This window comes from Anopheles stephensi, chromosome 3, assembly GCF_013141755.1.
Source record: "Anopheles stephensi strain Indian chromosome 3, UCI_ANSTEP_V1.0, whole genome shotgun sequence".
Classification (NCBI taxonomy): Eukaryota; Metazoa; Arthropoda; class Insecta; order Diptera; family Culicidae; genus Anopheles; species Anopheles stephensi.
In genome coordinates this window covers 17,492,946-17,505,472 of record NC_050203.1, presented here as the reverse complement: position 1 = coordinate 17,505,472, position 12,527 = coordinate 17,492,946, and the positions used below count along the sequence as shown (strand labels likewise).

General features: G+C 43.5%; 1 protein-coding gene across 9 annotated transcripts in view; it reads right to left on the bottom strand.

The window, feature by feature from the left end:
• LOC118513483 (AF4/FMR2 family member lilli-like) overlaps positions 1 to 12,527 on the bottom strand; it is a 132,668-nt gene that overhangs the window by 10,004 nt on the left and 110,137 nt on the right. For 7 of the 9 annotated variants that reach the window (XM_036059297.1, XM_036059294.1, XM_036059302.1 and 4 more), the window contains 3 exons: positions 4,908 to 5,465; positions 1,496 to 1,742; positions 600 to 629 (listed from right to left, as the gene is read on the bottom strand). In XM_036059297.1, the coding sequence (XP_035915190.1) occupies positions 600 to 629; positions 1,496 to 1,742; positions 4,908 to 5,465 (835 nt within the window). Of the gene's footprint in view, positions 1 to 599; positions 630 to 1,495; positions 1,743 to 4,907; positions 5,466 to 6,071; positions 6,408 to 12,527 lie in introns of all 9 variants that reach the window. The other 2 variants (XM_036059303.1, XM_036059300.1) reach the window with 2 other exon arrangements.

The following is a 12,527-nucleotide window of genomic DNA, read 5'->3' as shown; positions in this document are numbered from 1 at the left end:
GAAGCGGCCGCCACCGCCGCCGCCGGTGCACTTGTGTTGATCCGAGCCACACGCATTCCGCCAAGGCCATGCAACGAGAGGGAGAGCGGCTAAAAGCTGCAATGCTAGACGTGACAAGCGGAGCCTAATCCAATTAATGCTACGGAAGCTGTACGTGTGCCGCAAGTAAAAAAAAGGGGCCAGCACGTGACCACAAAACGAAGAAGGAACGAAGCGTGAGTGATTACGATCATGGGCACTGAGGCTAAAGGAAAAATGGTGCGATAAAGGGGTATTGTTTTCCGCGACACAAAGTATGTGTATTGTGTATGTCCGGCAAAAGGATGAGATACAACGTAACGCAATGCATTCAGGTTAAAAAAAAACAGTGGGAGTGTGTGTTTTCAAACATGTAACATGGGTGATGAGATTATAAAAGAAGTAAAAAGGGGGGAGTAGAAAACCAAAATGACCATAACGAAAGGTTAGTCCAAACGATCCAAACAATCCATTCGTAAAGTTAATTAAACAAAAAGTGTAAGTGGGTGTGCACATTCGGCAAACGGAATAAAAACAAAACAAAAATTGAAGAAAGAGTAATAAACATTTGGTGAAATTACCATATTCTAATCCGTGGTCGTAAAACTGGCCTAAAATGTACAGAAAGGGGAAAGTTGTTTGGTTGTTTTTTGGTTTTTGGTTGAAGTAGTTACACATTGCGACACGCGAAGAAGTGGCAGGAGTAGAGAGAAATGTTGAGAAAGAGAGATCAGTAAATAGGGGAAGTAGAGAAGGTATATAAAGAATTGGATAAGATGCGAAGAAAGAGAGAGAAGAGAGAGTAGAAATTGAGTAAAGAATAAAACATGTCAAACAGAGTTTGAATAGTACTGTTTCACTTCCAGCACTTCAAAATGCTTGTTCCAGAGAATAGCTTTAAAACGTTATATCAGAAAAAAAACAGTGAATTTATAGACAAAAGAGCTATCTAATCTGTACGAGAGTTGGCAAAAAAGAAACACAACATAAGTTCTAGTTGAATGGAAATGTTTAGGAAAAATGTACAGCTTAGAGATGGGGGAACTCTTCTAACAGTTTATACTACTTTGAAGATGTATTTTCATTGTTGCTGTAGGGTAGTGATTCTACAAGGTTCTTCGGTATATTGAAACTAGAAAACAACAATGAGCAATAAATGTTGGACAGTTCTAGGGGACTCAACAGCGATCACGGTCTAGACACGGTGCAAAACAAATGCTGGGAAATCGTGCTTAGGGTTCTACGACTTGCTACCAAGGCACACCTAGACAGGGAAAATCCACGTGTCCACGAACGCTTGGAAGGGATTTTAGATAAAGGATAACTAAAGCTAGTCTTCCTATTTCAAAGCTCGCGGGCTCGGTACGCTTTTCGCGATAACAGGTAGGAACGATTGGAGGAGTTTTTGGTCTCTCTTTCTCTGCTATGGCGCATATTCCATTACAATTTAAAAACAAAACCGGGACGGAAAACTTACTTGATCGTGGCAGCAGCCGGAGGATTAGTGTCGTATCGCACCGCCAGGGCACGATTGTCCTGGGTCGGTGTGCCCGGGTTCGAACCCTTCTTCTTCAGCGCCGACTTCAACGGTACCGCGTTAATGTTCGGCTCCTTGGCCGGTATCTCGTCGATGCGGTTCGTGTCAATGTTGGGGTTCGGCTGGGACATCGGGTACATGTAGTCTTCGTCTGAATCAACCTCTTCCTGATCATTGTTTTCATGATCTGCAAACGGTGCCGGTGGAAAGGGAAAAAAGGATACACAATAAAATATTACTAAGCGAGTTAGTTTAGAATTACTTAATGTATTTTGGTGAAGCGATGCGTCGAGATAGAGGAGATGTCAAGGATGTTCCTTTGAATGTTCAATAAATCCAGCGATTGAAGCTTCAATACTATGCTTCAATTAGGATTTTGTAGTAGGAAAAAAAAGTATCGATCGCTGATTATTTGATCGAGTTAAATCCCATTCCCAGGTAACCCATTCAAGGTGGGTTAAGTAAGTCTAATTTTAAACCATCCCATTCAAATAATTTTTGCAGCATTTATTCAAACACACTTCATTAGCCACACCGAAATTGGCTTCCATTCACCAAACGAACGGTTGCTGTAACTCGTTGCCAGTTTCACGATTCGATGATTTAATGCGAGATTAAATGTGACGTGATGGAGCGGAAAAACATTCACCCCCATCCACATTCTGCCCTCAAAAGCGCATTCGTGACGACATTTCTGGTGGTGTGATTTTTGAAAACAAAGCCAGACAACCGAACCGATCGTTTATTTCTACTGGCCGAAATGTGCAACGCAACGATTGACGTAGTGTGGTCAGAACGGCACAGTTCGCTCATTTTTTCAATGCCACGCTGCGACGGGCCGTTTTTATTTTCCTTCCCTCTGTTAAATGGCCGGAGTTTCGCCTACCCGGAGTTTTTATTTATTTCATTCATCAAATGGCACGCTTTGCTAAATACACCGTTATACTCGTGCAGCACGGGCCGAGTGTTTCATTCATTGAGCAACATCACATCCCCCCGCACGGAGAACATGTTGACTCGGCGCGCTCGATCGATGAATGTTTCCCGAAGGAAAATTAAAAATAATAAACTCACGTGCTGTGCACGAAAGTAGCCGTGAGTCGTAGAGCAGTAAAAAAACACACGGCGAAATGCGAAATTTACCAAGCGCGAAATTTTACCCAAAAAACAACTTCCGACCAACCGGAAGTGGGGAAGTTCTTCCGGAGGAGGAACGAACAAAAAAACAACAAGGAAAGATCTCTTCCAGCTGCACGTTAGGTAAATACATTCATTAGCCGTGTGTCTGGTGATGCTGATTAGCCGCTGATACACCAGCAAACGTAAAGCAACAACCAGCATTCCAACAAGGCACCCGGGACACTCTGCCGGCACACCTGTTCCGCCGAGTTTGCCGGTTGCCGAGCTGTTGCTGCTATCCATCCAGGCCGTGTAAAATACACCTAGTCCTCCGGTTGGTGAGCGATGAAGTGTAATTAGACGATAAAGTCACCCGTTCTGTTTCGTGCCGGTTTACAGCAGTTCGTCGACCGTGTCTGCAAATTTCCAGTCTCCATATGGCAACTCTGAAATATCCCGGGAGCAGATGGATGGCTACTAGAGCTCTGTGTCTGTGTAACGGGGTGTTGGAATGAAATTTTGCAACCTCCTTCACACGCAGAGCTGTCTGACTGAAAGGTAAATGCGTCAGTGGCAAAGAGATAAGCAGCTAGCGGAAACACCCTCGGGACGAACGTGCACGAGAGTTGGCCGCGCTCATCACGAAAACCTCGGCGGAGCGGGTTTTTTTTCATTCGACTTCATTCATTCACTGACGTCGATGGGTTTATTTTCAAACCACTGGTGGCGGGTTAATTTCGGAGCTTATTTAGTTATATTTTTGCTCCACTCGCTGTTTCCAAGCTTTATTTGGAAATCTTGGTCCGCCTCCCTTATCTTGAGGGTAGTACAAATAAAGCGCAAAATAATTTATTTATATACCTTGGCTTGGTTTCAATCCAATATTCCAATTCACAAAGAATTCGTTAAGAGAGCTTCTTTACCTTAAGAGGAATTAAATCCTTCTTCAATACAATTCTTCAAACAATAGAAAAAGAAACTCATCTTCGAAAAGAAAACTCTCCATTCTTCGAGGGTTTACACATTCCACCGTAAAACCACCCATCCGGTGTGGTCGACACGCGATTCCACCACAAACATCCTGTTTGTTGCGTAACTTTACAGCGAAATGTTTGAAAAAAACGAACAAATTGGCGTGACCTGCTGCTGATGCTTGGGCCGCAGCACAGCCGGAGCGCGCAAGCAAAGTGACGAAAGTGACGAAACTAAAACACAGCAGCTAGCGGTCCAGTGTATGGAGGAGGTTGGCAAGGCAAAACAAAACAACGAGAACGCCGGAAACGCGCGCGCGACTTAACAAATATGTATACAGCAGCGTGCGATCGATGCGCTGGGGGAAAACCCTCGGATTACACCATCGGAGGAAAAATCTGTGAAGAGATGCGGGTGTTGAACTTGTGTTTGTCTTTTGTTTTAAGAACCGAAGAAGCTAATTATTTGGAGAATATAAGAACAAAGCATTCTTTTTGATATTGAAAGGATGAAGCAACTGCTCATAACACATTGACGTATTCTTATTCAACTTTAGACTGATTCTACCTAATGAAGACTTCATGATGTGTTGAAAATATCTTGAAGTATTCGAAGACATATAGTCTATGTATTCTGATGTTGAGGAGGTCCTCTAGTTATTAATTCAATTTTTTTTAATTCTCCAAAATATTCTATTAGAATAGGCGCTGCAGGTGCCAATCAAGTCAACGTGCGTAGCCAACGAGGAAGCAATCGCCCTAAGGACATCAAAACATCATGCTCACAGGCAGTGCGTTAGAGAGGGTGTCGACCAAAGCATTAGTGTGCAATGTTGATGCAGTGTTGATGATAGTAAAGCAGCGCCAAAAACAGACACACGCACACACGGCATAGAAAACGTGCACAGTAGTAGTAGAAAAGCAATGTATGAACGGTTTCGTTTCACAAAAGAGGCCATTTTTACAGCACGCTTGTGCGCTTGTGTGGTGTGGGCGATATGTGTGTGTGCGACAAGTTTACAATTTCCGGCTTTCGATTCTAACGGTTGCCATTTGATCGGGGGAGGGGCCGAGAACCCGCAAGTACAGTACAGGTACAGGCAGAGTCGTGGGAAGCTGTTGAGCTAGGTGGACGCGAAATTCTCTTAGAAAACCCGTCATGCTAGTAATCACTACGCTAAGTGGATGAAGAATGTCTATCTAATGCGAACTATTTTGGAAGGACACTTCTCACTTCGTCTAGAAACATTCACTGTACTCACCGTCGTAGTCGTAATCGTTCATATCTAACGGTATAATGTTATTCATAATACTACTATTGCTACTAGTGGAATGCACATTCGGTGGTTGGCCTCCGCCTGGGATGCCACCACCACCACCACCACCACCGCCGCTACTGCTGCCACCGCCACTATTGTTGCCCATGCCTACGCTTCCGCCGGACCCGTGAGAACGCGTCCCGGCCAGTGTTGGGCTGGGCGTCGAAAACATCGGTGGCGGTGGGATAGGACCAATCTCCGACACCGGAATCGGCGGTTCCGGCAACTCGGACAGCACGATGTGATTCGGTAAACCATGGTGCCCGTGTCCGTGACCGTGCCCGTGCTGTCCGTGCTGGCCCAACTGTTGTTGAGCTTGCTGCTGCTGCTGCTGAGCCTGCTGCTGCTGGTGATGTTGCTGAAGCTGCTGCTGGAGCGCCTGGTGGTGGTGTTGCGCCTGGAGAGATTGCGGATGCTGCTGCTGATGGTGCTGGAGCTGCTGCTGGTGCTGCTGTTGGCCATCGTTGGCCGGCGGTGGTGTTTTCCTTTGATTATCTTGAACTGAAGCGGGCGAGAGACGGAGAGACAAAAGGAAAGTGTGATTAGCAAAATTGAGTATATTAGTTGCAGAGTTTGCAAGGATTGCTTTACGCCTTATAGCTTTAAAATATGCACGTTTTGCACGACCTGAGGTATTTTACTTTGCTTTGCTGTTCAGTAAGATTATTAAGAAGTAGATTTACACTAAAGTAACAAAAAAACACATGTACATACTGACTACACAAACTGGGACAACATAGATTATTTCGAACAACGACATTTTAGTACAACTTTAGTACAATTTTAGTACAATGACAGTAACTTCTGGAGCGTTTAATGTATAGTAAAAGAAGATTTTCTTTTTATTCCAAAAATAAATACAGAACCTTAGATCGAGTTTGGCAGTTACACGTAATACATTCTACAACTTCTTCTCTACAAAAAAAAAATTCCATTTTATCTCCTTTTATTAAAATTTATCTAATTATTATCATCAACTTCCTTCATTATTCAAGGTCACTCTCCAATCATGTGTGTGTGTGTGTGTGTTGGTCCCACCCGAAAAGAAGCAGTGAATAGTAGTGGAAGCCGCTACAGATATACACCCAATGTTCCGATCATACTTACAACCATCGCCATGATAGCAGACAATCCGGCGCGTTAGCTTGGACGGTCCCAAACTGTTCGGGCGCTCCGGCTTAGTTTGCGGCTGATGTTGTGATACGATTGTATAGCCTGTGCCGTTACCACCACCACCACCACCACCGTTACTTTGTCCGTTACTACCGCCAACAGTACTAGCGTTGCCGGCACCATCGGTTGCTGCCGAATGTCCAACCGCACCGGAACCGGAACTCCCGGACGATTGGCCGCTGGAGGACGATGTGCTGACGGTGCCACCACCACTACCACCACCACCGCTATCGTGATGATGACGGCTGTCAAACTTATCCTTGCGCGTTTCTGATCGTTTTTTTTTTTTGTAGGACCGTAGGATATCGAGCAGGTAAGGTAGAGTAGCACCAGCAGAGCGGCCAACAGATTCAGCACCGTTTTTTTGATTACGTTACGTGTTAGTGTGCCGAACATAGTTGTGTGTTTGTGTGTGTGGGAAAAAGCACAATTACAGTGACATCATTACAAAGCGTTACACAGTGTTACGTGTACAAGGTGTTATTATGGGCGTTAAATTAATCAGCCGGTTCAGATTTGATTTTCGTGTTGTCAAATGTGCGATAAGCGGATGGGGGTTTTTGTTTTGCAACCGGTCGATTGGGTTTGGTGGTGTGAGGTTCGCCAAATGGCAATTCGCGTGGAATCAGCACACGGTGTACGGATCGGCGTCAATTCGATCATCGGTGCAACAATGTCAATGCAAGACACAACACACAGGAGTGTCGATGAAAGAAAAAGAAGGGGAAGAAAAAAGAAATCTAGACTCAACTCACGCGTGTAAACGGGTGTTTGAAGCATAACAAAAGGGATGCACATGATAATGGGTGACGGTTACCGTGAAGGTGGTGGCAGATGAAGGTGGACTAGAGCGAAGGTAATACGGCGAATAATGATGGGACAAAAGCAATTGAAATGGAAACATGATGATATGGTTGCATTCTGTATTTTTTTCCTCTCTCGTTAAATCGCAGCTATTTCTATGATGGCGCTGAGCGATGCACTTGAAACACGAAAACCAGACCAGGCAGCGGAGGACTAGGGTGGTGAGCAGCAACAGTAAACACTATTTTTTACTTCTAGCGCTCGAATCTAGGGTGTAGAGTCTAGTCTAGGGGAGAAAGCAAAAATTGCATTCTTCTAAAGGTGTCTAGCATCCTGTAGGAGTTTTTTTCAATATTACTACACGCTACTCGTTTTAGTTTGGAATTTGTTCAATAAAGCTAAAGTGACCTTTTATGTGCAACTATATCGTTCAAGTATCATTTAAAATATAAAAAGACGACTGTTGAGAATGATATCATTCAATACAGTACAACCAGACAGCATTTTCGTTAACTACCCCCCCCCCCCCCCCCCCCACCTTCAGCATACGAGAGAACGCAACGTAAGTGTGATGTCCCCGTACAATCACACCTGAGAAAAGGCGTCACGTTTCATAGGAAAAACACGAGAGTCCACGCGATCAAACTACATTTACACGCAGCACGAAACTGTCTCACACACGTTCCAACCAATGTTTGCCCATGTTCACGTCCACGAAAAAGTCCTTCAAAGTAATGTGACAGAAAATGGCGAAAGTTTATCACGAGCATTACGGTTTGCGTGAAGTGGAAAAGTTGGGCATGCATATAAGTACGCGCGTACGTGGCGGTGACATGCTGTTGAGAAAATGGTACCGTTTCTTGCCATGTTCGATAGCAATTACCGTTCTGTTTAGTAACGCAAAACCCAGGAATCGAATCCAGGAATTCTGGCAATGTTTCCTGGCAGTTTTGGACACGTGGGAAAGCAGTGTCATTTGCCAATATTTTTGTTAAGTTTTCCCTATCAAAAAAATCTGATTTGTTTACCCGTGTTTCCCCATACAGTCTGGGGCCAATGGGCCAATAGGTCCAATTGTCGGCACGTGTGAAATACGGGTTTGTTTTTTAGCTTTTCCCTTTAGCCCACATGTCCGAAGCGTCCGTCTTCTGGTGCAAGAAGAAAGCGACAAGGAACTTGATCCCACTGTCACTTCCTTTCCGTGTTGTGGTTTGTTTTCTAATGTGTCTAATAATATATGGCTTTAGGAGCTAGGTGGGTAATTAGTGTCTGGTTCAGTTTCCGCCAGCGCTGTTAACTGTGTTAAGTGATGTCTGGGATCCTATTTTTTTCCTTTCGTTTGGCACAAAAATGTGGCCAAGAATGTGAGAGACATGCAGGGATCGGAAATTTGAACGTTTATTTTTGTAAATGTTTACCACCACCAGGACTAGCAAAAAAGAGTTCATTCCAAAACAAATTCCATCTGACATTTACACTAATGAAGGACTAATTAAAACTTATAAAATGGCGATTCCAATCGTTTGATATAACTTGATAGAAATCGATATAGTTTAGTGCCAAGCAACTTGGACAAAAAAATTGGACAACACCTGACGGGATCTAGATGTTGTTGAATGTTTCACCTTAAGCAAGTAAACGCTTGATAGATTGACTTTGAATTTCAACGTACCATATGCACTTTTATTGGAGGAAAGAAGCCTAGTAGCTACGGGTTTAATCAAGTATAGGAAGTACCAATACTAACAATACAAGACCGACCGAGATAGGCAACAACGGCACCGGTCTTCACACGGGAGGACCAGGGATCAAATCCCATCCGAATCGTTCCCCCATAGTGAAGACTGACTATTCAACTACGTGGTATCATTAAGTCTAGTCAGCCAGAAATGGCTGGTAGGACCTTTTTAGAGGTCGTTAGGCAAAGAAGAGAGAGAGAGAGACCTCTCGAAATTCTTCTTGAGAAGAAGTAAAGAAAGAGCCCCACAGTACAACGCCTTTTGTAGGAGTTATTCGCGCCTAACCATTCTTTTGTTTTCAACTGAATCTCATATGTCATCTACCAAGAATGGAAAATTGTTTGTGAAAGTATCGTTCAGATTGCTATTATTTATAGCACCCACCGACCCGCTCTTCGGTGTCTAGCAGCTCAATTTGCATACATTTTTGCCATCATTACAATACATCACCCCTACGTCCTACGGACACCCGGACAGGGGAGCCACATATCTGCATATTTCATGACGTAAGCATCGATAAATGCCATCGGCAAATCGGCAAAGGACAAAATAGCCGAGCGTTTATGCTACTGGCGCACCATAGTAACGAGCATAAATAACATGTTTTATAGCGCCGGTGTCTACCGGAATGGGAGCGGTGACGCAAACCGGAAGGTGAAGGTGTTTCTGTGCGTTGTGTGCTTTTGTTTTTGCCACTTATGATGTACAAGCGTGAAGGATGGATTTTTATGCACACGAAACCCAACATTAAACCTAACCTCTCACACTAGCGCGCGTGTGTGATGCAAAGAAAAGCCGATGTTTGCTTTTTATGTTTCAGAATTTTATTTGCCCTTTGCTCCACCAACAGATCCCTTTCCCACCTCCGTTCGGTTGCCATTGGAATCGATTATTCACGGCTGCAACGAGGGTTGCTGGCCGTAGCCGTTGTCACACACGCGATAGCGTCCGAAAAGAGCGGCAAAGGGATGACCATTTCAGTGTCATTGTCAATGTCAAGCAGACAGTAAGACACCGAGCTCAGTCGGTTCGTGTGAGCCGACGATGAATCGTTGCGAAATGGGCAGAATTTTGGTTTTGTTGGAAAGCTGCCAAACTGCTAATACACATATATAAGATATGCACACCCAGGTTGCGTTTTTTCCTTTCCTTGCCTACCGTTTTCCACTTTCAGTGTCAAGTTGTCAATTTTCTACGAGTTTTACTTATGTTCTTTTTTGGCAAACACCGAAGTTTTCTTTTGTGTGGTTTTAGCCGAACGTTTAGCGGCGCACGTGACATCCTCGATGGAGACGCCTGGTGGCGCGTACTTTTGCTGTAATAGATGTTGCCTTTATATTTAAACAACACTTTCGTGCCGCTAACGTGTGGCATTATGCATCTTATTATGTCATTTTCGATACTTTTTTACCCGTAACCAGCTGAGCAGATGATGTAACAAGAGTTCCAGCCGGAGAGATCGATTAACGATTCATCCCATAAATAAGTGAAATGTTTATTCATTGGCCATGCACAGAGTAAACTCCGACGAGTGATGGGAAATCGATGTGAGCAAATACGACACATTGAATGGTACCCCTCCCGCCACAAGTTCAAAGGAATGGGCAATGGACGTTTAAATGTTTGTCGCCAAATTGATTCTTAACGCCACGAGCCAAAGCAATGGGTCTGATCTACTAACAGGTCCGGGGGGCGGGCAAGCAGGCATCAGGCCCTATCGGGCTGATGAATATTTATGAAAAGCGCTCGTTGGCACGTCGGAGACACGAGAAGCGGTGAGATCCGAGTAATCAAACGTGCGTACCGGTATTTGTGTTTACATGAAAAGTGATGCCCACATGTTGTATGTTTTACCTTTTCTTTTTTGGAAATGAAATAAATTAATATTGCCACACAAATTTAAGTACTTCAAACAATAAGCATGTAAAAGGCATTTAAAATTCCAAAATATAGTTCATAACATTTTAAAGACCTTATTTCCACACAAACTAGCACTCAAGAGGTTTGCTAATGGTGTATCCATTAATGTTTTTCTTTCTGTGGAAAGAACAGTTGCACAGCATATACAGCCACACTTAACATCGTTTACCTTGAACTGGATACTGGTAGTGTAAATTATGAAACGCTACAGATGGTGCTTGACATCCAAAAATACAAAACTTTAAATTGCATTGCAGTGTTTCGAGTTGTGTTTTTTTTCTCTCTGCTCCCGAAAGCAAACTGGCACTGTAACAGCTGGTGGTGCAATTTTCAACCGAATGCTCCACAGCACAGAAACTGTTTAAATATTTAATAGATGTCGAGAATGGGGGCAGTCAAATTGTGTTACCAGCTAACGCATCTTGTTGAAATTTAAATAATGGATTTGTTTCTGCTGTTTTCAGTTTGTTGGTATTTATAGATACAATAACAACATTTCACTTGTTGCAACTTATTTTTATAAAAAAAGTGTTTAAAACTAACCAAATGCTTAATAATCTATCTACTAAACGTTTCAGAATAACGACCAACCTTACAAATTCAAATTAAAGTTGGTTGCGTAAAGCAAAGCACATTGTTACACTGCTCTAAAACGTTACACGAGGACAATGACTTCGTTCGACTTAATTGTTCACGCGAATGGTTCACCTGAATGAGCTCATCTGAACTCTCGCACCTTAAAACACGAAAATAAATAACCTAGACGGTGGGGATGCTGAGCGTACGAATAAATCGAAAAGCATCGGAATGTGTGTCGGTAACCGGCAACGGTATCGAAGGCGAGAGAGATTGAGGTCAATCTCAATTTCAAGAGCTTTCTAGGTGTGCGTGAATTATTTCGCTTTTTCATAGGTATAAGACGAGTATAGAGTAGATGAATCACTATTTTTGATTACTTTTGTTGTAAAATTCGTTTACCAAAAACAGTACTTAATTAGAAACGTTGACAACTTAGGAAAACTAATTGCTCCAAAAGAATTCCCCACCGCAGTATCGCACCTGGCATGACAAGCACGCCAAGCGAAAGTCAAACCCAAACACAATAATGCTAAGCGCGGCATGCTTGAATAATCTGCCTGGCCACTCTCACTCTCTCACATACTGAGCAACTTAAAAGAGAACCTAGAAAGCCGCATCTCCAATGACAGCTCACTTTTGGGTGGTTGTTTAATTTGGTCCGGACAGGATTGGGAAGGTGGCCGACGATGCCGCCCGCATGAAACTGGCCTAAGGTTAATGGAACCTGACAGCTGGATGCAACATTTCCACCGTAAAGTAGCCCGTCAGATGAAAGTGAAACAATTACCACCGCCTCCAATTACTACCTCGCCCGTGGGTGAGCGAGAGAGAGAGAGAGAGAGAGAGAGAGAGAGAACAAGAGTCCGAAAGGGAAAACAAGACCGGCTTTCTCACCTGTAGAGAGAGAGAGACTGTTCACGTGAAAGACGATGGAGACGCCTGGTTAGCGATGGCATTTCCACGAAATATTTCAATGAAATATTTCTTCAAATACCACAACCGCTATTGAACCATCCTCATTGAGCAAGGTACGAGTTATCGTTAAAAGCCCGTACCCAGTTTGAGAAAAACAGTTTGCGTGCTGTCCCAAAAAAAAAAAGATTGTCTTTCGCAATTGACGTCAGAAAATGTTGTAAAGGACTGTGTTTACTTGCGCGCGTGGTTTAGAAGTTGAAATTTAGTTTAAAGGCTTTCGAGTGCAATATAAACAGAAATCGAAATAGAGAAAGAATCATTTTGTTTTTACGCTTTGCCATTGCACATATCGTACTGTCGGTGAAGAAAGATACGGGGTTTGTTCAACCGTTTGAAGGGCGTTGCCCGTTTGTTTATCACTGTGGGACGGAAA